The 22766-nt window shown below is 35.4% G+C and overlaps 1 protein-coding gene across 8 annotated transcripts in view; it reads right to left on the minus strand.

The window, feature by feature from the left end:
* Positions 1-22766, minus strand: part of LOC118196962 (semaphorin-2A-like) — a 745632-nt gene that overhangs the window by 134992 nt on the left and 587874 nt on the right. For all 8 annotated transcript variants that reach the window (XM_085810484.1, XM_085810482.1, XM_085810486.1 and 5 more), the window contains one exon: positions 1303-1354. In XM_085810484.1, the coding sequence (XP_085666610.1) occupies positions 1303-1354 (52 nt within the window). The remainder of the gene's footprint in view (positions 1-1302; positions 1355-22766) is intronic.

Genomic DNA, 22766 nt, shown 5'->3' on the forward strand with positions numbered 1-22766 from the left:
ATTTCTCTTCCCAGCAATTATGTTTTTAATTACCTTTTCAACTTCGATTTCACATTTAGAACCTGCAGTGTGCACAAAACGGTGATTCCTTTAGTTACGCCGTTACTTTTATGTCTTTGCTCTTTTTCTTCTTTTTTATAACTTCAGTGCTATTTGTTCTACGGCGCAACAGTAATAGATGGCAACTGCAGAGAAGATGATAATGCTTCTGGCAATGGCACACAGAATTTCTTTCCAACGGATTCCAACCCACTGTTGAATGAAAAAGCAGATACTTTGGCTAAGAAAGGAACTTTCATAATGCAATGCATTAATCGACCGCTTTAATTCCATACAACTAAACTGTTTTTAACCTGACTCTTAAGGAAATTCTTAAGCAGCATATGATTCAACATGCTGCGGATAAGAGTTGGAGGATTCCGGGGTAAGAGACAACTTTCATTCCCAGTTTTCCAAGAAAAACAGCGGTAGCTCTATTTAGATGTCTGACTGGACATGACTGTTGCGAGATAACTTCTAAAAATTGGAGTGGTGGATTCCCCAAACTGTCTTTTATGCGACTCCAATCAGCCTATGATTTTTTAGCATTTAAATAACTGTATTGCACTTTCTCGGTACGAGGACATAGTTAAAAAGTACTAGACAGACCGTGAACTAATCACTTAATCGCTAATGTTTGGCATTTGTAAAATAAATAAATAAATATTCCGCTTCGGATGTTTTTGTAATTGTTCAATTGAAATAGTATTTTCTAAAAAAAAATTCTGCCCCATCGCGTCTTGCAAATAATATGAACACCACAAAAGATCGTCCCGGCCCTGCCCACGTGATGTGCTAGAAAAGACCTTTTTGGTCCGCCAAGTATTTGCCCTAAAGGAAATGCAGTGAACTCTATAGTTCCGCTGAACACAGCTTGAAGATTACAGTTTTAGACAATGATCTTAACCGAAAGTCCTAATCAAAACAAACCCAATATTGACATATTTAGAATAAAATTATTTCTATACCATATTTTAAAAATCGCAAAGGTAGCTTAACAAACAAAAAAAAAAAAAAAAAAAAAAAAAAAAAAAGGTTTATAAAATAGGTAAAAGGAAACATATAATAAAAACAATACACAAAATTAAGAGTGAAACGGCTTCTGTTCCAAGTTTTTCTTTTGAATATAAATCATTAAAAAATAAGTAAATATGACAAATTTAAAGGAAGTGAAAAGAAAATTCCGATATATTGCCATTCAATCGAAAAGAGCGTTCATGCAAGGAAAGGAAGACACACACATAAAGGAAACAATGTACTTACGTCACAACGGCTTTTGTTGACATTGTTCAAATTCAGCCTGTACAAGCGATCCCTGAAAAGAAATAGAAAAGAATAAATGTTAATAATTATTCAAAACTTAAAAAAAAAAAAAAAAAAAAAAAAAAAAAAAAAAAATGCACAGAAATAAAACTCTTTAAAACAGGAATTATATATTGAGAGCACAGTTTAATTAAGAATGCATGCAAATTAGATCTGATCAAAGGGAAATTAAGGTGGAAAAAAAGTCAAAATGACTTTCAATTAAATACCGACTTACGAGCCTCTAGAAAGAAACAATTGAGCGAAAAAAATGTAAATGCAATTGTTTTTATCCTCGTACATTTTATTAAAGAATTCGGCATTGGAAAATAAATTTCAAATGAAGCATACAGTGAGCTCTAAGATGGAAAGAATGTGGAATAATTAGAAGCTTCAAATCGTTTTGGAATAATAATTGCACAACTGAAGATACAGTTGCAGTTTACAATTCCAACTTCTTCTTTTGATCACGTAAATGCTATTGGAAAAGCCTAACGGGCAAGCAATAAATAGCTAATGGATTTTAAATACTTAAACAGGAATTAATTTAAATTAAACCGTTAGTTATTAACAATTAAGTTCCAGATCAACTACCAATTAGCCCTATTTAAAAATTCAGACGGAAAAGTATTTAAATTGGTTTTAATCTCGGAAAAACGGGAGCAAAAGAATTTCATTTGCTACGTGTTTTTCTGTTTGAATCCCTCCAACAATAATACGTATAAAACTGCTCGGTCTAGCGTAACTTGATTACGATTATTTATAAACGAATAGATTTCACTATATTTTCCTTATATTTTATACAGGGTGTTTCATAGATCTTGGGACCAACTTGGAGGGGTGGTGGAGCGTACTAAAACATGCATTTTTTGTATAGGAATGTCGGATCTAAAGCGACGGGTTAAGGCAGGAACGCAAAAAAACGACACGAGAGGAAAATGTGTTTATGTACAAAATTCAACGCGAAGTGCTTCTTTGTAGCAATACAATATTCACAATAAATGTTCAAAAAGGGAACACTAACAATAATAGGAACTACAGCTGTGATAGGCTAGAAATGCAGCGGTAGAGGGCGGACGTGAGCCGGACAAACCACGATCCGATGCATCACAGAATCATTCGCAACTCTGATGTCGAGCGTGATGGGTGAGTTTACGCACAGGGAAAAAGCTGACATGCATCTCATGTATGGTGTTGCTCATGGGAACGGCAGAGCAGCGCTACGATTGTACCAGGAACGGTTTCCGAACAGACGTATAACGAAGCACACAATGTTCGAGAGGTTGCATCGGTCTCTGTGTGAAAACGGATCATTCGAAGCCACCTTTGACACTAGGAGTGGAAGAAGTGCACGACAACCTCGCATTGAAGAATTCATCTTGAACATTGCGCATGAATCACCTCAGACAAGTACAAGAGCTATTGCACGTCGTCTGCAGCTGAGTCATTCCATCGTTTGGAATGTATTGCATGAAAATGGTTTGCACCCATACCATTTGCAGAGAGTCCAAGCCTTGCAAAAGACAGATTACCCTCTTCGAGTTCATTTATGTCATTGGTTCTTACAGCAGTGTGTGGCGCAGGCGGATTTCCCATCAGATGTGCTATTCACCGACGAGGCAACTTTCTCACAGGACGTCATCTTCAATAGCCACAACACGCACGTGTGGGCAACTCATAATCCACACGGCACACGTCCACATGCATTCCAAACCCGCTTCTCCGTGTATGTGTGGGCGGGTATTGTTAACGACTACCTCATAGGCCCATACCTCTTACCTGCACGTACAAATGGATTACGTTATCATATTTTTCTGCAAGAGGTGCTACCGAAATTGCTGCAAGATGTTCCGGCTGTCGTTCGTGATCGCATGTGATTCCAGCATGATGAACACCACAAAAGGCACTTTATCTCATGGAATAATAGCTGTCTAGGTGCACCAGCCCATAACCACATGCGGGTCCGCAATTACTTGGATGGGACATTTCCGGGCCGATGGATTGGTCGTGGTGGACCCGTTCGATGGCCAACCCGTTCGCCAGATTTATCCAACTTGGATTTTTTTATAGGTCATCTGAAGAGCATCATTCACGAGACTCCCGTTGACTCACTGGAAGACCTCGTTGCACGACTATCCATTGCAGCTGCAAGCGTGCACGAAATGCCTGTCGTTTTTCAAAGTGTTCGTCAATCCCTTCTGCGACGTTACCAAGCATTTATTATTGCAATTTTGAACATTTATTGTGAATACGCTATTGCAACAAAGAAGCACTTTGCTTTGATTTTGTACATAAACACATTTTTCTCTCGTGTAGTTTTTCAGCGTTTCTGCCTTAACCCGTCACTTTAGACCTTACATTCCTATATAAATATATATATATATAAAACATGTTTAAGTACGCTCCACCACCCCTCCAAGTTTGTCCCATGATCTATGAAACAGCCTGTATTAAATGCCGCGTATAAGTTGATGCACCACAAAAATTATTCTAATCATAATTAAAGGGCTGTAGATAAAATACAGACGCTCTGATCATTTTCACTTATATATATTACGTTAAAAGGTATTTCTACCGCTTTCCTAGCGTGCGTTTGTGGTGTAGTCGTTCTGCACACTGGGTCGGTATTCAAGAGGTACGTGGTTCGATTCCCGGCGCAGGAGTTTGCTCATTTTTCATCTTGACTGCTTCCAAAAATACCTAATGTCTCTAGAATGTATATAAATCATCTTTAATGATTAATAACAATCACATCAGACCAATGAGATCCCATTGCCAAGATTAGCATGCCCTTCAGGTAGATGACGAATCGAAGCTTAAAAAAAATCAACAAAATACTGTAAAGGTAGGATTTTTAAAACCTCTTCTATATCTGAAAGGACTGCTGTGCTACTTCTCACGAGGATTAAGAAAGTAAATAAAACTGAATGCATCTATCCAAAAGCCATCAATATCACTTTGACCCACAGAAATCTGATCTTAAGTCCTAAATTTTAGAACATACAGAAAGTAACTTATAATTAAAAATAATAAAGCAAATAAAAACCAAAGGCATTAGGTTATCGGAACACAAAGGGGGCAAAAGCATAGCTGTGTTCCAGTTTTTGAATTTTCTTGGACAAGACCATTCACTATAAATGGAATCGGAAAGACATGAAACGAAATAAGGTACTGAAGAAAACAATCTGCCCATAACGATTTAGGCTTGCTCTCAGAAGAGAGCGTTATGTCCCTTTCGATGGCCAACGCCCTGACCTAGGAGTGGGAGGGACAGGTATAAAATAATAATCGAATAATTATATCAGACAGACAATTCGCTGTCTATTCAAAAGCAGCTGCAATCGACTGCTTGGCCAGCACCCGTGTAGAGCAATATTTCACTCCAACAAATGCAAGTATGATTCATGAGTGTATTACAGTTTCTAATTAACCAGTATAATGGTTAGAAAAGAACCACCAAAACACACACACACACACAAAAAGTAAAAACATAAGTGATTATTAGAACAATAATAGTGACAAAGGGACCAGAATCTTCTAAATGAGTTAAATCGTACACTCTGTTTTGTCAGAAATTGTTCAATTCCGTAATTCCTCATTTGCAAGTCTTTCAGTTTTGGCTAGAATTCGTACGACCGACACTGTTCACAAACGAAAATGGACATTCTACACTGAAGCGTTCATATACCTTTCTGTCTTAAATGAATATATATATATATATTAACATGAGGCTCTGTCAGCACAGCATCGGCACGACATATGTGTAGGATCGACTCTCATTGCATTGAAATCGACATACCTTCGACACTGGCATAGCATAGAGAAAGTTTATGATTAACAACGATGAGTAATCAAGAAAGGAAGAATTTGATTTAACTACAGTTTTTAGGCTATTTCTGCAAGATCAATAATGGTGTAGACTGCAACTAATTCCTGAGGTATCGTTTCAATTCTGTGTCGGCAAAGAACCTATCAATCAGACCAGCAAAGAAGCAATAGCAATCCCGTGTCGCATTTTTAAGCTTTTGGTTATAAGCACTGATATGTTTTATCTTCGTAACACGTAAACTGCTTTGCAACACAAATAACCAAGTATTACTCCAATTACCCGAACTCCGACAACACGAATCGCTTTTAGAATAAGGTACTCTTTCGCATCGGTCATTTTGTTTTGTTGTTTGTTTTGTTTGGTTTGTCAGTGTGCTTCGTCGTTCATCAGACCTTCCAAAAGAAAATGTTTTGTGTTATCGTTAGCAGATAAACTAAAACTTACAGAGCAATCAGATAAATGAGTTACGGGTAAACAGTTAGCTGAGATGTACGGTGTTGGACACTCAACGATTTCAGACATTTATGAGCAAATAGTGATAGTGTGTGATTCGTGAGACCCTGGGTTTTAAATTCTAAATGATGATGAACTTACTGAATGTGTGCGAAAAGAAAGTGTCCAAAGATGACCTCAATGTCGAAGTTGAAGCAGACACGGGACCACTAAAAGGAGGGTAAAGAGGGCCGTAACCTCAAAAATGAAATATATACATGATATACTCGTATAAAAATGACAATAGCTTACTTTGACCAAGGTATTCAACAAGCAATGACTTTCAGCACTCGTAAATACCGTACAGTACGCTATACAATATATACGTAAAAGTGTTGCCTTTTCATTTTAATAATTAAAACCTTTTTTTCTTTAAAAATAGTTTCCCCTATTTTCAGCATACAGTACATCCAGCAGGGCAGACATAAGCACAGAACTGCGGCCAATCGAAGTTCTAAAATCCAGCTTCTAGAATCGGCGATTATTCCACAACTAAACGCTTCTTCAATTATCGAATAAACTACGTTGAATTATAATCCAGTGCAGCTGAGTTAGAAATTATTAAGGCCGAGAGGTAGAAAATCATATGCAAATATTAATTAAAGACATGGATGATATAACTGATGAATATGAAACAGTTGCTCTAGTATGAATTAGGTTTGCACGGCCGAAAATCGTAACACACAGCGATTGGGGCTTTTGACAGCCACAAACTCTTCCAGTATTAAGCAGAAAAAAAATTATGTAATTGATCTGTATGTTCCTTTGTTTACGAATGCTCATTTTGTTTTGGTGAGTAGTACCTGGATGGGCTATTTAAGATGAAATTTGAAATTTCCAACACCTTTTCATTACTTTAAATAATTTTAATTTTATATGTGGACAGCGAAAATTTCGATAACACCATTCTACAACGCTGTTACGTTACTTAAATCACAAAAAAATCGTATGTCAGGATTTTGTTTGCATTTAGACTTGAACCTTTTGTTCATTATTTATGCAAAAATTTTCAAGGACTATTTTGCAATTATCATTATTTAAGTTTTACTAACAGTTAATTTTAATTTCTAGCTTATGTTCCTTGGCACAGCACGATATTCGCTTAGACCAGAAATTCATGAGATTTGAATGGTAAGTAGCTTAGTCTAAAAGCAGAAGGTTTAATCATAATCGTGAGCCTATTGGTGCTTGTTTCGTAATTCTATCGCCTCGCCTATGGAATTCATTTGTATAGCTGTGAGGTTTGGCTGAGTTCAATAGATGTTTAAGGAAGTTAAGTTACCTTTACATTTCGAGCCAATGTTTAGATTAGAAATAAGATATTGATTTAATCACTTCGTAACTTTAGAGTAAAGGGCCTGTTGTAGGTAATCAGCCCTTTCAGAAGTACTCAATTTTAGTTTTGTCCTGTTAGTTTTCTAGCGCTCACAAGTTCTGGTTAATACAGTTTCTGTTAAGTCTAATCTTTGAATTAGACCTTGTGTTTGAAAGTTAAGCACAGCAACGATAACTCGCCAAACTGCTGTTATGGATAGCCGTTAGTGGTTCAGAACATATAGTTCTAATTTCTTTTATATCGAAGAAGTTATAAACTTTTCAATAGCAAAGGGGCCGTATTTAAGATATAGATGTTTGAATTCGAAAAAATCTGAAGCAGATTAGATAAAATATCAATCTTCTGAAATTTTAGCTACTCGGGAAACCGTGGGTCATGGATACACTTGAATTTTATATCGAAATCAAATAAGAATTAAGGCCTATATTTACGAAAATGAACTTCATTCATCATGAGCATGTTAGGTGTCTTCAGGCCTTCAAAGCAAGCCTTTGTTTTGTCTTTAAAGCTTGAAGGGTTTAAAATTTTAATGTATCGTTGCTTTCAACGTTGTTCTTACTATCGTAAACGTTCGAGAGCAATTTCTTATGGTCATGCCCAAAGCACAAGTTAATGTCACTGAAAAATTTTCGCAATTTCTCTAATTTTCATGATTAAAAAGAGCAAGCACAATTCATGAAATCTCAGTACAACAGCTCTAAATAGCTTTAGCAAAGGTAACAAGATTTTACGCCATGAAAAGCTAGTAAGAGTCATGATAGATGGTCTCAAATGGAGAAGCTAAATTTCACGTCGTAATCATTGTGATGCAAGTACACAAGAGCTAAAGCAGAACGCATACCATGCCCACAAATAACTTAATCATTCAGACATTAACATCTAAAGACTTCCCCTCGAGATGAGAATAAGCCACTGTTCACTTACTTCTTCCTCCCACAGTGTGGCTGCTTTGCAAGAGGCATCTCACGACATTTGAACTGTTAATTTCCTTAACGGGGGTTCTCCGGAGGTAATGAGGTTCCCAAACCTCAATCGAATTAAGGACATTAATGTTCTCTACAGAAGAATGTGGTTAAACTATGCAAACACCACTCTTTCGGCAAAAGATAAAAAGGATTAGCAGGCCACTCTGAACCTAATGCAAGATTATGTTTTAATGACATCAGTAGCTTTGAACAAGACCCAAAGGTAGAAACTGCAGATTTACTGCAATGGCCACAAAGGTTTTTCTAAATCACTTTACCATACCATCTACAATAACATACACGATGGCCTCACGTTCACTTTTTCATCAAAGCCGTTAAGATTTTGATGAAATAAAAACCAATATTTAAAAAGAAGTAGCTCAAAGTAATGATTTATCTCTTTCGCAGAGAATACAGATGGTTAAAAAAGAGTATAGAGTAAAGGCGAAACAGCCGCAGTTGTCGCAGAATCATTATGATCTCATAAACTCACAAATATGCACATATCGGAAACATTTTTACGTGCACACCTTTATTTTGATGTACTTTAATGTAATCTTATTATGCACTCTGAAATGCATGCACATACGCATATATTTACCTTCTCCCTCTTGAGCACCAGTGTAGCGGTACACGGCTCTGCTTACTAATAGCGCAGTTCAGGTGTCCTACGCATTTGTTTCTGCTCTAAATTTAAATCTTGCAATTGCTTTATCAGTCCGGCAGTGTGACAGGACTAAACGTGGTCTCTAATGTCAGAGTTCTGTTTTCCTGTCCAGAGTTTAATATTTTTTTTATTATCATTTCTACTTACCATGCACATGGCATTTTGATAAAGGTAAGTAAATGCTAAAGGCAAGGTAAAGGGAACACTATGACACCATATCGAAATGTCATCATGAAAGTACAGATACAATCAAAACATTCCTCCAGAATGTGAGCCTTGGATGTAAGCGCTGTTCCACAAGGGTTTAATCTACATTGTTTATTATAGAACTCTTAACAAAATGTCAGTTTCGAGATCCGATTAGAAAACAAACATTCATGCATTGTAATACTATGAGTTCTAATAAACGTACTCGCACTGCTCAGCGAAAAGAGTTATCAAGATGTGAAATCGTATGCAAATTAAGGTTCACATTAAAAAATAACAAAAGATACCGAATAATGAAAAGTTTGCAACTATAATATTTCTTCATTTCGGGAGATATAAGTTTCTTAATCTTGATTTTACAAGCAATTCTCACGACCACACGATTCTTTCTATTTGCACGAATCCACAACAAGCAACAATTACAGTGAGCTTGATTACTCTGGAGAAGAGAACAGAATTATCTGGAAAAACTCAACAACTATCATTCGGAAAACGCGATGTGAAGAAAAAGGATTTCTTCATTCTTTCAGACTACAGCCAATGCTCACGGTCAGCTTAAAAAAATTCAAAATCTCAACTGTCATATGTACTAGCAAATCGATTCTTGACTTCTTTCGATTGCGGATACTCATGACCTAGCGACACAATGATTTGAATTTTTAACTTTATGATTTTTATTACCTACCTAATACTCAACTATTAATTTGAAGAGTATGTTTGGCACGTAAAGAAATCTGAAAATGTCTCAAGAAATACTTGTTTTGTCTATTTTTTCGCCATTTCGCAGAATGAAATATACAGCGAAATTCTTTTTCATCCTTTAATTACATGGATTAATTTGGCGATGTCTCGTACAATTAGGAACATTTGTTAATTACGCAATCTCAAACGAAATACCAGTCACTGAATGTCGCAAATGAAGTGTCAATGTATTACCTCTTCTATTCACTTCTCTTATAAAGTATGCACAACAAATCCAGAAACGTGGACGGATGGCGAAAGCGCAGGAATATCATCAAGGTTCGACAAGTACGAAAAAGAAAGAGAATGAAGAACCAAACACGGCGGAACTAACAAATGTTGATTAGAGCTTGCCTAAGGCAGACACCTGACGAAAATCCATCCTTTATTCCAAGATAGAGAGGAAGAATAAAAAAAAAAAAGCATTCCTTTTTCTTCTTTTGTGTCCCATTTCAAGATCTCCTCTTCCTTACCCTAGGATTTTATGGTCTGCTCCGTTGGCGAGCACATTTACGCACAGAGGAATTATTGTTCACTCTGCTGAAGAGGGGCCCCGTTGGAAATGACGAGATTCTCAATCACTGGCGACGTTTATGGGAATGAATTCTTCCCTTCGCTGCCCCAACAGCGAAGGAAAAGGAAGGAGGAAAAGTAAGGGGAAAGCTTCGTTTGGGATGACGCTCACCTGGAGGAGTTTCTCTTTCCAGGTAGATCTTCCACGAGAAGAAATGGTAATGACGGTTCTTTCTTTTCACCATCATCCCTCCTTGAACTCCTTTATTCTGGAATAAGCATATGAGGTTGGAGTGAAATACGTTAGGAAATTTTCGATGGATAGGAAGTGAAATGTACTTTTGTCTTTTACTGAAGATAAATACGAGTACGGCTGTTATCTACCAACGTTTTGCCCAGGTGGGCTGAAGTTGGATATAGAGAAGTACTTGCAGTGAGGTCCATAAAACGAAACTCAGCACAATACGAACTGAGATACAATAAAATATATTTTATACATTATCGCTAAAATTGATGTATAAATGAGAAATGCATAACTAAAATTTCAGTTTAAAAAAATGATACCAGTGTAGAATTTTAATCCTACTATTCCATTACACAACTATGATTCAAAATTAACTTCTGATTCGGTTCTTAATTTGTTAATAATACATCTTTAAATGTTTTTAAAAAAATATTTATTTTTTAAATCGTTAGAATTCACGATGTATAAACATGTAAAATTCCCTTACATCAAACTTTTATATTTCAGCCGCTCATCTTGAATAAATAATACTTTTCTTCAGGAAGATTTTAGATGCCAGCTTTCAGCTTTTAATATTTCCTGAAGAACAGATCTTTATATCGTTTGATGTGCCGTTTGATCGAGCTTTTAACAAAGCGCTAACATCGCGAAGAACAAACAAGAACCCATTTAGAAAATCTTGTTTCCGAAGAAACTGCTTGAGCTGTTTTTCTGAGTTGGACAATCTTTTCCTGTGTCCAAGTTTTACAGAAACTACCTCAGCAGTAAAAAGACAGTGAATATAATAGTAAATAGGTGATGAATAAGTGAATGAAAAAAAAAAGGGGGGACGAAATAACGCGTAATATAAACGAATATTTTACTAGTAATATGAATGGAAATGAAGATGAAATAAGATATAAACGTTAAAAACCTATTAAACGAGAAAAGACGATGCTACACAGTATTGGTATTATTTTCTTGTATTGGGTCGGTGTATAAGTTTGTGCCGTTCTTCACTAGCTTGGAACTGTGTTGCTAGCTAAGTTGCATTTAATTATTCGCTGATTCTTGTTGATCTTGCTTAACAATGGTTGTGTGATCGCATTCCAGAATTTCTGCCCATTCTCGCGCAGTTTGGCGAGGATTATCGTCAACCATTTAGGCCAACTGATTAACGCCAAATGATATAGGCAACTAATTTTACCAAAATGAAATGGCCTTCCAGAACATGAATCATCACACAAGCCAAATTTTCCTTCTCGGAAGGGAGAAAACTATTTCCATACAGTAAAATCTGTCGGAAATGTTCATTTTTCTCTACTTGACATTTCATAATGATTATCCTTAAAAGTGGTCTAAACTAGCTGTTAACAACATGCAACCTCCAAAACTGAAGAGAAACAACTGAATAACAAAAAACGAAGGCTCAACAATGTAATGCTGGCAGCCTAACGAAAAACGGCGCGACTTATGTATCGACCCAATACATAAAAAGTATCTAGATAGCGCAACATCTCTTGGTTATCACATTTCAAAGCGCTCTGTGTAATTTGATAATGAGCTAAGAACAATAAATGCAAAAAAACAAAAGGATGTCTTATTCCAGACGGTGTTATGACACAGAACTCTGTGCACGACATAACCTTTTATTTCATTACGAGATATGAATGAACATAAGACCGTGCTCATAAAAGTCTTTTCAGCCTTTATTTTTGCAATCACTGGTCGCTATTTCATTACAATTTCACTGATAAAAACAAATTTACTTCATATAATTGTAGGTAACAACAGCAATAGAAATAAAAAATATTTTTAATTAATTATTTTAAATAGTTAGTCCACAAGGTATTCAAAGTATTTTTTTTTTGAATTTCGATTTTGACTCGCAGAACTCTTAACCCTGACAGATTTGGTTTATTTGATTATGGCAAAGTACGCGAGGGCTACCTGCTAAGGGGAAGAATGCTTTCAAGGAAAACTTTCTAAGACGCATGGGCTCCTATGCACGTTACATACCGGAAAAACCACGAAAACGCTTATGCAGCCAGCTCAAATGGCAATACTAGTTGTTCGAGCTAGATTCAACTCCAGATAGAACTACCATTGTCCAATGACTTTACTGCTCGCCTACTGGATGCAGCCGCCCACGATAAGCCGTCGAACATTCTCAGCAATGTCCAAGCTAAGTTAAGGAAAGAGTGGAACTCTACATTGCATGCCCCGAAAGAAATTCCTGCTACACATTCAGCAGTCATACCTCCAACTCTGACATATGAAGAGCACATAGCAAAAATTCTCCTATATTTCGATAAAGCATTGACCAGCTAGTATAACAAAGAATTATATAATGTACGAAAGGTAACAAGTAACAAACATAATTTTGAATTCACAAATAACTTTTCGATTTTCATGACAGAAGCAAGCATTTTTGCGACGAAGTCATTTCAATCGAAAAGCTGCTTAAATATAAGTCTTTTGTGCTACATATGACGCAGAATCATCGAACCGTTACTCGATTCAGTCTTTGCTTTTGCAATTTTCAAATGCCATTTATAGCTTTCAAAGAGAATACAAACAACACTAAAAAAGAGTCGGATGCTCATCGCATAACAGATCTTTCCATTTGCATTAAACAAAATGAAACTATTCATTCAATACTGTCCTACACTCTTTACTTTTAAAATCAGATGATATGTATATGCATACAGGCTGCGATACAAAAAATCCGATTTATTGCATAAGAATACAGATGAAATATGCAATGCACCGACAACTCGTTTAGCCAACAACACTCTCAGCCGACAATACATACATTCAGACGAAAATATATGAAATTGTTTTAATGCAAACTGTCTATTCCTATTTGACAAAAGGCCATTTCTAGGTTATACAAAAACAAAAACAAAAAAAAAAAAAAAAAAAAAAAAAAAAGATATTTATGGAAAAGTACTTTTCTTGGTCATAATTTAATGTAAAAAGGAATGTAACGCATGATATAAACACACAAATAATAAAACAGATTAAAAAGAAATGTGGTCCATGCGCACATTTTACTGACAAGTATATTTATGTATATCTTCGTTAGAAGCAAATAGTCTAAACATAAGAATGATACATATCGCAATATCATTATTTCATAATAAAAATTTAAGGAATAAAGGTAGTTCCTTCTTGTGTACACTGGAAACGGCCTTTGATCGAAAAGTGTGGATAAATTTTATTTAAAAAGTTTCGCACATTGTCGCTTAAATGTACGAGGTGTCAGCTAAACGTGTTCCAGGCGAAATAGTAGAATCGGCTAAGCATGGCAGACCCATATGCACAGATATCTATAATCTCATACTTGCAATTTACACAGTACTTTAAATTAAAATTAAAGCCTACAATCGTCATTTTGGAGCAGATCTAATCAAGCTTTATTCTACTTTCAGCCAAAGCCCCACCAAAGAACATTTCATTAACTGCCGAATACTGGTAGTTTGAACCAGGTTCGAACTTAGGCAAACGGGTGTGCTGCATCGGTATTTTAATACTTTTCTCCGCGTATAAAGCGTGAATATGAACCAGTTTCTATCAGAAAGTCTTTTTACTCTTTCTAGTAAGAAAAACAAGAATCCTGCACTCGCTTGCAAAATTTCAAACTGAAAGTTTGCATCTTTTAACGATTGCTTTTGCTTCATGAATATATAGTCTACTTTTGGATATCCATTTGTTTCTATCAGCCGGAAAAAGGGAGAGTTGGTGTACCAGAAAATACCATTATATCTGCCCGCTTGCAGAACTCATGAGCCATTCAGTATCTCACCCTCCTAAAATCATTCATCTCCTGCAGTGGAAAGGATCTGATGACGTACCCTCATCAAAACGGATATCCCCCACACAAAAACCGAGTGGTCATACCCCAAGAGGAAATGACGTTGACCTTCTGCTCCGCTCCTTTTCGAATCTTTCTCCACTTACGCGGGCATTTCCTGACTTTTAGAGCAATCTACCCTGGCAGATGCTATGTTCCCAAATGTTCATCAATAGGGCTAGCAGGAAAAGGGAGCCAAAGGCAGAATATTGGAAGGAAGAAGGATAGACAGATAGATGCATGCTACTGGACGATCCCACGGCAATCACAGAAACGGATTAGGCCACTTTCTTGTCCTCCCTCCTTTTTCGTATTCCTCGCTTTTCCTGTTTGTGATTGGGCAGAGATGCGACTATTTTTCCCCAAACCGCATTTCCTTATCCCTTTCCGCCATTTCGGACAAATTGGTCGCTGACCTTCCCCGCCCTTTACTTTCCATCTCCCTTCTTACAGAGAGATAGAACACACTCCTGCAGCTTTTTACTTTTATTTTCATTTATTTACTTATTTTTACTTCCCTCCAGCATCTGAAGTCATCGTTATTCTGGACCTGGTTTTCTTCCTTCTCTCTTTACTTCAGTTCACTTACCGGTTTACCAATGTCTTTTCGTTTTATAATTATTCAATTGGATCATCCATTTAAAAGTGTCTTCCCCCATTCCCTCTTAACAAACCCCCCTTTTCTCTTTTGTTCTTCCCAACAAACAATTCCTTTTTTTCATGGATGCAAGTCTTGCAACCGGTATTTTTTGCCTTCCTCTTTACCTTTCTTTTCTTGCTCATCCACCCGGCCAACAATAAAGGAAAAAAACCAGAAATCTCATTTACAGTCGGTCCACGATCTTTACTTTTTCATTTCATTTCTCTGAAGAAAAGAGAAGAATGTAACTTTATAGCTTTTGCTCTCTCTTTCTTTTACTTTTTTTTTTTTCCCTTCTTTTTTTTTTTTTCCATACCACGTTACCTCAACTCTTCAGTTATAGGACGGCACATAATATTTTCTTCCTTCCTTCTAAAATCTTCTTTAGAAGACAAAGGATGTATTCGAATCCCCTTTTCTTTTGCAGTAAGGTGACAAAGAGAAATATATAACAAATTGAATATATATAGATATATATATATGGGGAATTGCGGCAACAGGGTAGTGACAAAAAGACGATGATATTACAGCAAATGCACCTCTGCAGGAGATTTAAAAGAGTGGCTGTTTTGTTGGAAAATGTGCCTCCAAGTCCTCCAATCGGCTTAGCGCCACAAACTCGCAGAATTTGAAATGGAGGCTTAAAGTTAGAAAAGAGGAAGTCGTTACGAAAATGAATCGCGAATTTTAGACGGATCAACCAAGGAAGCGAAAAATTGCGATTAATGCGCTACTGGAGAAAATACCGACAAGGACTCCAAGGTTTTTCGGAGAATCTCAAAATACACTTCTTCAGATGGGAAGCTATAATACTTTGCAACGTAAATATTTATAAATTTTAGATTTCTAGTTGAGATAAGGTTTCGGAATTGTCGTTAATATTCGATATTGCAGAAAACTAAAGACGCAGAAATAAGTCTCCCCTCCACACACACATGTACACCATTTCTGCTGTAACCGATTAGAAATTTTCTGCAATATGTTTTATGCTAGGCCACAATGCCAGGCCTTCGTCTGGCTTGTAAATGCACCGGAAAAAATGCCTAAAAGGACACCAAACATTAAATTTAAAAACTCCACAGAATTTTACTCTGCAGAACAACTTTATTAAAAAAAAATCAATAAAAATGTATTTACACATAAAAAAATTACAATGAAATAAGCAATATCCTTTAATACAAATATTAATTAACCTAATGAATAAATTAACAAACTTCTCGTTGCCTTCTCTCGACAAACGTCTAGTATCCAAGACAAACGTTAAATTAAAAAACTACACAGAATTATCGCGCTCATTTTTCCGAGTGGCAACAGCAAACAGCAGTGCTGATATCAGCAACAATGGCAATGAGAAAGAATTATCGATTTGAAAACATTAAAAAAAAACCCTCATTCAAATTTTGAAAAAACCGCTTCGGGGTGTACTGGCTCTTGTCTAGATAAGACACACACACAGACAGACTCTTCCTTACACACACATATATATATATATATATATAGAGAGAGAGAGAGAGAGAGAGAGACAGAGAGATACTAGTAAGCCTTAAATTCTCTAATGAATCGAATAAGCAAACGTGTGAAACGGTATAAACTGTTCGGAAATGAGAAGAATTAAAAATAGAGAATAAATCCAACTTTATAGTTATGTATACATTCTGAGATTCGGCAAAAAAAATTAAATGATAAATAAATAATATTAAATAAAGATTTAATTTCAATGATTCATTTTTATTAGTCCAAAGGGCAAATTGGCCCTGAAGGACTATTAATTTCGTTTTGACATTTTACGTCGAAAACTTTAAAAGGCTGTAATACTGTTCAAATCGTTGTCACCATATATTATAGCCGCCCTGTCTTATATTTAAAGAAATTTAATAATAAAGAATCTGCATAAATGTATGTATGTTTCTCACATTGTGATAAAACAACGATACCTAGAGCCATCAAAATTTGAATAACGTAATCTTCCATAGAATATCGGCACGTGGAAGCCCTAATTTGAATTTGAAATTTGTTTTATTATCGATTTCAGATTTTGTAACACTTCAACGAATTTTTGATTAAAAAATCTAAACGATTTCAAAGCGAGCAATGGCATCAGCGTACGGAAAAAAAAGCATTTTTATCTCCAGCGCGCGAGACTGTGTATCGGAAATTCTAAAGATACGCTCATTTTAAAATAATTTTGCGATATTCCTCTTACTGAATTTTATAATTTAAGTGGGAAGAACACGATATTTAATAAATAAAGGTAACACACAAAACGTTAAAAAAAAGCCCCTTTGGGCGTAATGTAAAATCTGAAAGCTTTCAGATTTTCATATTTTCTAAATTAATATCATTACGTAAAGGTTAAACTTGCAAATATTTTTATGGTATAGAAAAGTATGAAAAAGAAATATATTATTTTAGTTGCAGTAAAACTACTTGAGTCACAGATTTCCAAGAGAAATTTTTATGGTTCTTAAGTACAGTAACGCAGATACATATACTTGAAGCAGAACCCACGCTATATTATGGAGCTCTCAAGCCAGAGATGGATGTAAAATAACAAGTTTTATGATTTTGATATTTGGTTTAGAATAGAGGTCGATATAGGAGCGAGAAGGCAACAAAAGAATACATTACTTTTAAGTTTTATGGTTTTACGCCACAATAAAAAAAAATGGATTAGAGGCCAGGAACTCATGATTTAAGACAATGAAGTGACAGAAAGGTACCTTATAGCGCCATAACTTCTAAATTTTACATGCAAAACCGGTACACAAAAAGCAGTAAAAACTAGATTTGATTAATGGATCAGGAAGTATCAAGGTGGACCAAATTTCAAGTTATTTGAACCCCTTTAAACATAAACAAAGCAAAAAAACATGTATTCCGAAAACTTCTAATACATGAAAAGGAATTTTATCGTTAAACAACAAAAAATAATAGCTAATGTTACTAATTAAATCTTTGATGATGCAGAATCTTTACCGTTAAATAAAATCAAAATGCAGCTCGAGAAAGAATTTCAACTTTGAAAGCTCCAATCGTTTTTATTTCCTTTTTGAACATAAAAGCTTATAATTAAAAAAAAACCATCAAATTATTAAAACTAATTATTAATTTAAAATTAATCAATTAATAAATTATTAGCCCAGAAAAGTATTAATTTCGCTTTGACATTTTGCCTTGAAAACTTTAAATGTCGGTTTACTTTTCAAATTGTTGAAACCAAATATTATCGCCCTGTGTTTATATTTAAAGAAATTAAATAATAAAGAATCTGTATAAATGTATGTATAAAACAACGGTACCTAGAGCTAACCAATTTTGAATAACATAATCTTCCACCGAATATGGGCATCTGGAAACCCTAATTTGGAATTTTAAATTTGTTTTATTATCGATTTCCTGTTTTGTAACACTTAACGAATTTTCGATTATCAAACTCAAGGATTTCAAAGCGAGCAATGGCAACACTCTAAGGAAAAAAGAAAACTTTTTATCTTCAGCGAGCGGAACTGTGTATCGGAAATTCTAAAGATAGGCTCATTTTAAAATTATTCAGAGATACTGCTGCTAAATTGAATTTTATAGTTTAAGTGCAAAGAACATTTAGTAAATAAAGGTAACACACAAAAGGTTAAAAAAGTCCCTTTGAGCGTAATGTAAAATCTGAAAGCCTTCAGATTTTCTTTTTTACTTCCTTGTACGAAGTAAAAAGGAAGTATAATCGCGAAAAGCTTCAGGCAGCATATTTCAACGAAAATATCCACTTTGACCGCTTTCGAATGCAAGTTAACTATGTTTTTGCGTGATATCTGTACGTAAGGACAGAATAAAGACTCTTTTCCTCCAAAAAAAAAACTAAAAAACTGCTTTAAAATGAATTCTGAAGAGAATTTTTCGTGGCGTCTGTACGAACGTATGTACGTACGTGCGTGCGTATGTACGTAGTATCTAGCATAACTCAAAAACGAGTAACCTCAGAACGTTGAAAATTTGTATATAAGACTACTATAACATGTTGATGTGCACCTCGTATTTTGGTTTCAATCGGCCGCGCCAAACGTATATAAATATATTTATAAATATATACACTCTGTTACCCGGCTCAGTGATCTCAGTTTCTTTACTCTTATATGTTTGTAAATTGTACATTTTTTTTTTTTTTCTTTAAAAATGATTAAATTATGTTGTTTTTATCTTCCGGTTAAGGGTTTTATGCCTTTAGTAAATCTGTATGCAATATTTTTAGAATTATCAACAATTTTAAAATTGTTTAAGTGCCGCTAAGCCTAATTTGATGGCGGCCATTGCTCTTGTTTACATTTGAAACAGCTAAGTAGCGGATTTGTTGCCAATCTGGATAAATTTAGCTTCGCAACAACAAAGATAACGCCTTCATTTATTATTTAAATCATGCTTGATCCTTTCTGGAATTTTTTCCAGGAAATAAGCGTTTAAGATTTACTTCGTAATTTTTAATACAGATATTTTGAGTTTTTATGTATTTTTGCATTGTCGCGAAGTGAAAAGTGAATTAATTGAATGAGAAATACTCAATCGTCTGTGAAAAACTGTTTCTTTTTTGTTTTGTTTGCTTAATTTCTTTTATACATAGTTCTAGCTTTATTATAGTATTTGAATAGAACATGTGGCAACGATTAGATAATTCTTTAAATGATATAAATTTTGTGCATTCTGAGTTATAATATGAACGAAATATAATACTAAGTAAACCTAGCGCCAGAGTGTCGCTATGGTAAAAAAAGTGAATTTTAAAGAATGCATTTATTCTATTGTGGTTTATGCGCCGTCGGCGACGTAGGTTTAATTCAATCTAATAAGTTTAAATGAAATGCAAGAAAAATGCGTATAATTTAATATTCCGTACAAGGAAGTCATGTGGTGTACACATCAGATTTTTTTTAAAGGTAATCTGAGGGAAAAAATTATATTTTAAATATACATAAGATATGTTTTTACATAATTTCGTCATCAATTATATTACAGTACATTACGTCATATATTGACTCCAGGCATGTCAAGTTCAAATTGGAGCAATAGCCATCAGACTAAATAGTGCGGGCATGGTATTTTTTCTTTTTCATGACTGAGAAAAGTTGTTAACACTGAAAAGCACTAACCTACGTAACATAGGAATTATATCCGGCGCAAATTTTCCGCTTTCATCACAATAGAATGTTTTCTAGGAAGCCAGTGGACTTTTCTTTCATTTCCGGAATTTCAAATTTCGATTTAAAAAAAAGTGTCCCATACATTCAAAACAAAAGAAAGGATATTTTGAGTAAAAAATAATTACCTATTATATAAAGACTTCCAAAACTATGAAAGAAAACTACACAACAGAATTTTCAAAAAAGAGTTTTGTTTCTCAGAGAAATTGCTAAGACCTCATTAATAACTTCGAAATACGCATTACTTAAAAAATAACCTCCAAAAAGAGTCAATTCAATAATTATCATATTCAGCGTACCGTATTATAAAATATGTAACTATCAATTACCGACTGTGTATTCTTTTAAAGTATAATTCTAGAATATTTATTGATGCATCTTGTATTTTCACTAAGTATGTTGGTACATTAATTCAAGATGATATATTGTATGATGATATGTGCACAACCCTTAGAAAATGGAAAGAAACGATTAATTACAATCGAGCAATGAATGCTGTTAACGAAAATTCACGAAAACGATCGAATTAAACCTACAGAATAATCTGCAAATTTTCATGCTGCTCAAGTTCGGCAATAAAGAATCATGAGGTAATGCCACAGAACATGAAACAAACAAAATACACACACGTTAAGACGCCAAACTCCCGCTTTTAGTAGAGGAGAAATGAAGGCAGTGGAAAAAGAATTAAAGATAAGTATTAATGTCCCAAGGAGAAAGAAGAAAGAACGTAAACCTCCAGGGATGGAACGATCGGCTATAACGCGAATGCAAGAACGCGAACCACACACATTAGCGCTTCGGAAAGCCCAATAAATTTAGCCATTAACCGCAGCTAAGGCGGTATAAAAACCAACAGGGTGTGTCCGATTGGGACCGATAGAAAACAAACACCAGCCAATAGCCACAGCTAAAATGGAGTAAGTACACTTGGGTCTTCCTCCTTTGAAGCCCAAGAAGGATATTTAGAACGGTAACGTTTAATCTCTTCCTATGGGAGAACACAGTTTTCAGTCTGCCACACAATGTCAACAATTCTACAGAACATTAGAGTGGTAATGTCGCAAAAGATCGACATGGAATAAATATCAAAACCAGGTTTCAAGCTTACACCGACGTGTATCCTATATAAGTATTCCAACCATTTTTTTCCCTGCCTCGAATATGAAATTTCACGACCTTCAATGTACTTCAATGGTACTAAACCTTAAAAAATCCTCATTTTAAATTTTAGTATAAACAATTGATTGGCTTTTTATATGGAATTACAATGAGCGGTAATTTTGGCTGAGTTAGCAATAATTTCCTAAGGTTCTAACACATGAAAACTCCTGACTTCTTGGGAATCCGGTACAGGATCGACACCCTATCTGTCAGCAAATGATTGACACAAAAACTCAAAAACTGTTTTCTATCGAGTATGGATGTCTGTTCTATGTTGATGCCGATCTTGTGCATATATCACGAAAATATAATGATTTAATAAATTTCTTTCCGTCTTGATTATGCCCGTTGCTAATTAGGCCTTGTGTATACTGTATCAATGTCAACTGCACGCTAGCCTCGATCTTTCGTCGATCCTGTGACAGGTATCAATTCTACGCAGCTTCTATCCTATGCTGCTATCGACTCTACACGCTACCGGTCGTCTCCTTTGGCGATTCTACATAGATGACAAATGTGTATTAATTCACCATTCATTATTGTACATCATCATCACAATATCTTCTTTTCTCAGTGGATCATATGTCAGTAACGAGAATCAGTCGTAAGTGGATGTTGATCCTACGCTGTGCCAGTTATACACTATTTCCATCCTATTGATGTTAATTCTTTTATTTGTCAACAACGCCAAATATAGTATAAGTCAAATAAATAGTATTATAAGTATAGTATAAGTCAAATAAAGATGAATACGTGAAGTTCATAAGTCCAAAAAAATTAATAGTCTTACTTCCATAAACACACACACATTAAGAAAAATTACACAATTATCTATTAAGTACACAATTATCTACGAAGCCGATCAAGTCCGTTCTTCAATTCCTTTAGCTCCAACTAGCTAGACGAACGGGCTAGCCGATTTCCCTTAGAAAGCCTTGCACGAAGAAATCCATCCCCTCAGGCAGATAGCTCTCATATGCTCTGTGTTATTCAAGTAGCTTATTTACACGAGTCCCAAGATTTCGTTCAGACGAGGGTTTTTCAGTCATAAGGCTTTGTGTCTTAAAGTATAAAAACCATTAACTATGCTCACACCTGTGAAACATGATGTAAGCCGTAGTCAATCAAGCAAGGTTGAGTTAAGCATGCTGAAATGCACAGCTGACTGAACGAAAATGTGGAATGAAAGTCAGTTCGTGTTTGTTTTGCTACGATTGTCGGTTCTTATGCACAAAGTTAGCACCATGGAGGTAGGAAAGTCTTACTTCCTTCCTCCATGTTAGCACAAAGTCGAAAAGTAAGAACAGTTAAACAAAATCCTTAAACCGGTTTTTGCGACGTAGCAAGGTCTGGTTGCCTAGCAACGAAGATCGGTTTAAACCTCTTATGACAAAGTCCTGGTCTGAGCGAGAGGTAAGTGCCTTTTGCCTTTCTTGGGGGGGGGAGGGATGTTTAACTGCTACAACATCTTCTAACAGCAAAATTTAACCAACATTATCTTATAATTTAGCCGAAACCTGATTGGAATTTGATCTACCTGCACCAGGAAACTGCTTTTTTCTTCTGCTTTCCATTCTCAACGATTGAATGAGCTCGTTACACAGGA

The sequence above is a fragment of the Stegodyphus dumicola genome, chromosome 2, assembly GCF_044657685.1.
Source record: "Stegodyphus dumicola isolate Sdum_Otavi_A_Nest chromosome 2, ASM4465768v1".
Taxonomy (NCBI): domain Eukaryota; kingdom Metazoa; phylum Arthropoda; class Arachnida; order Araneae; family Eresidae; genus Stegodyphus; species Stegodyphus dumicola.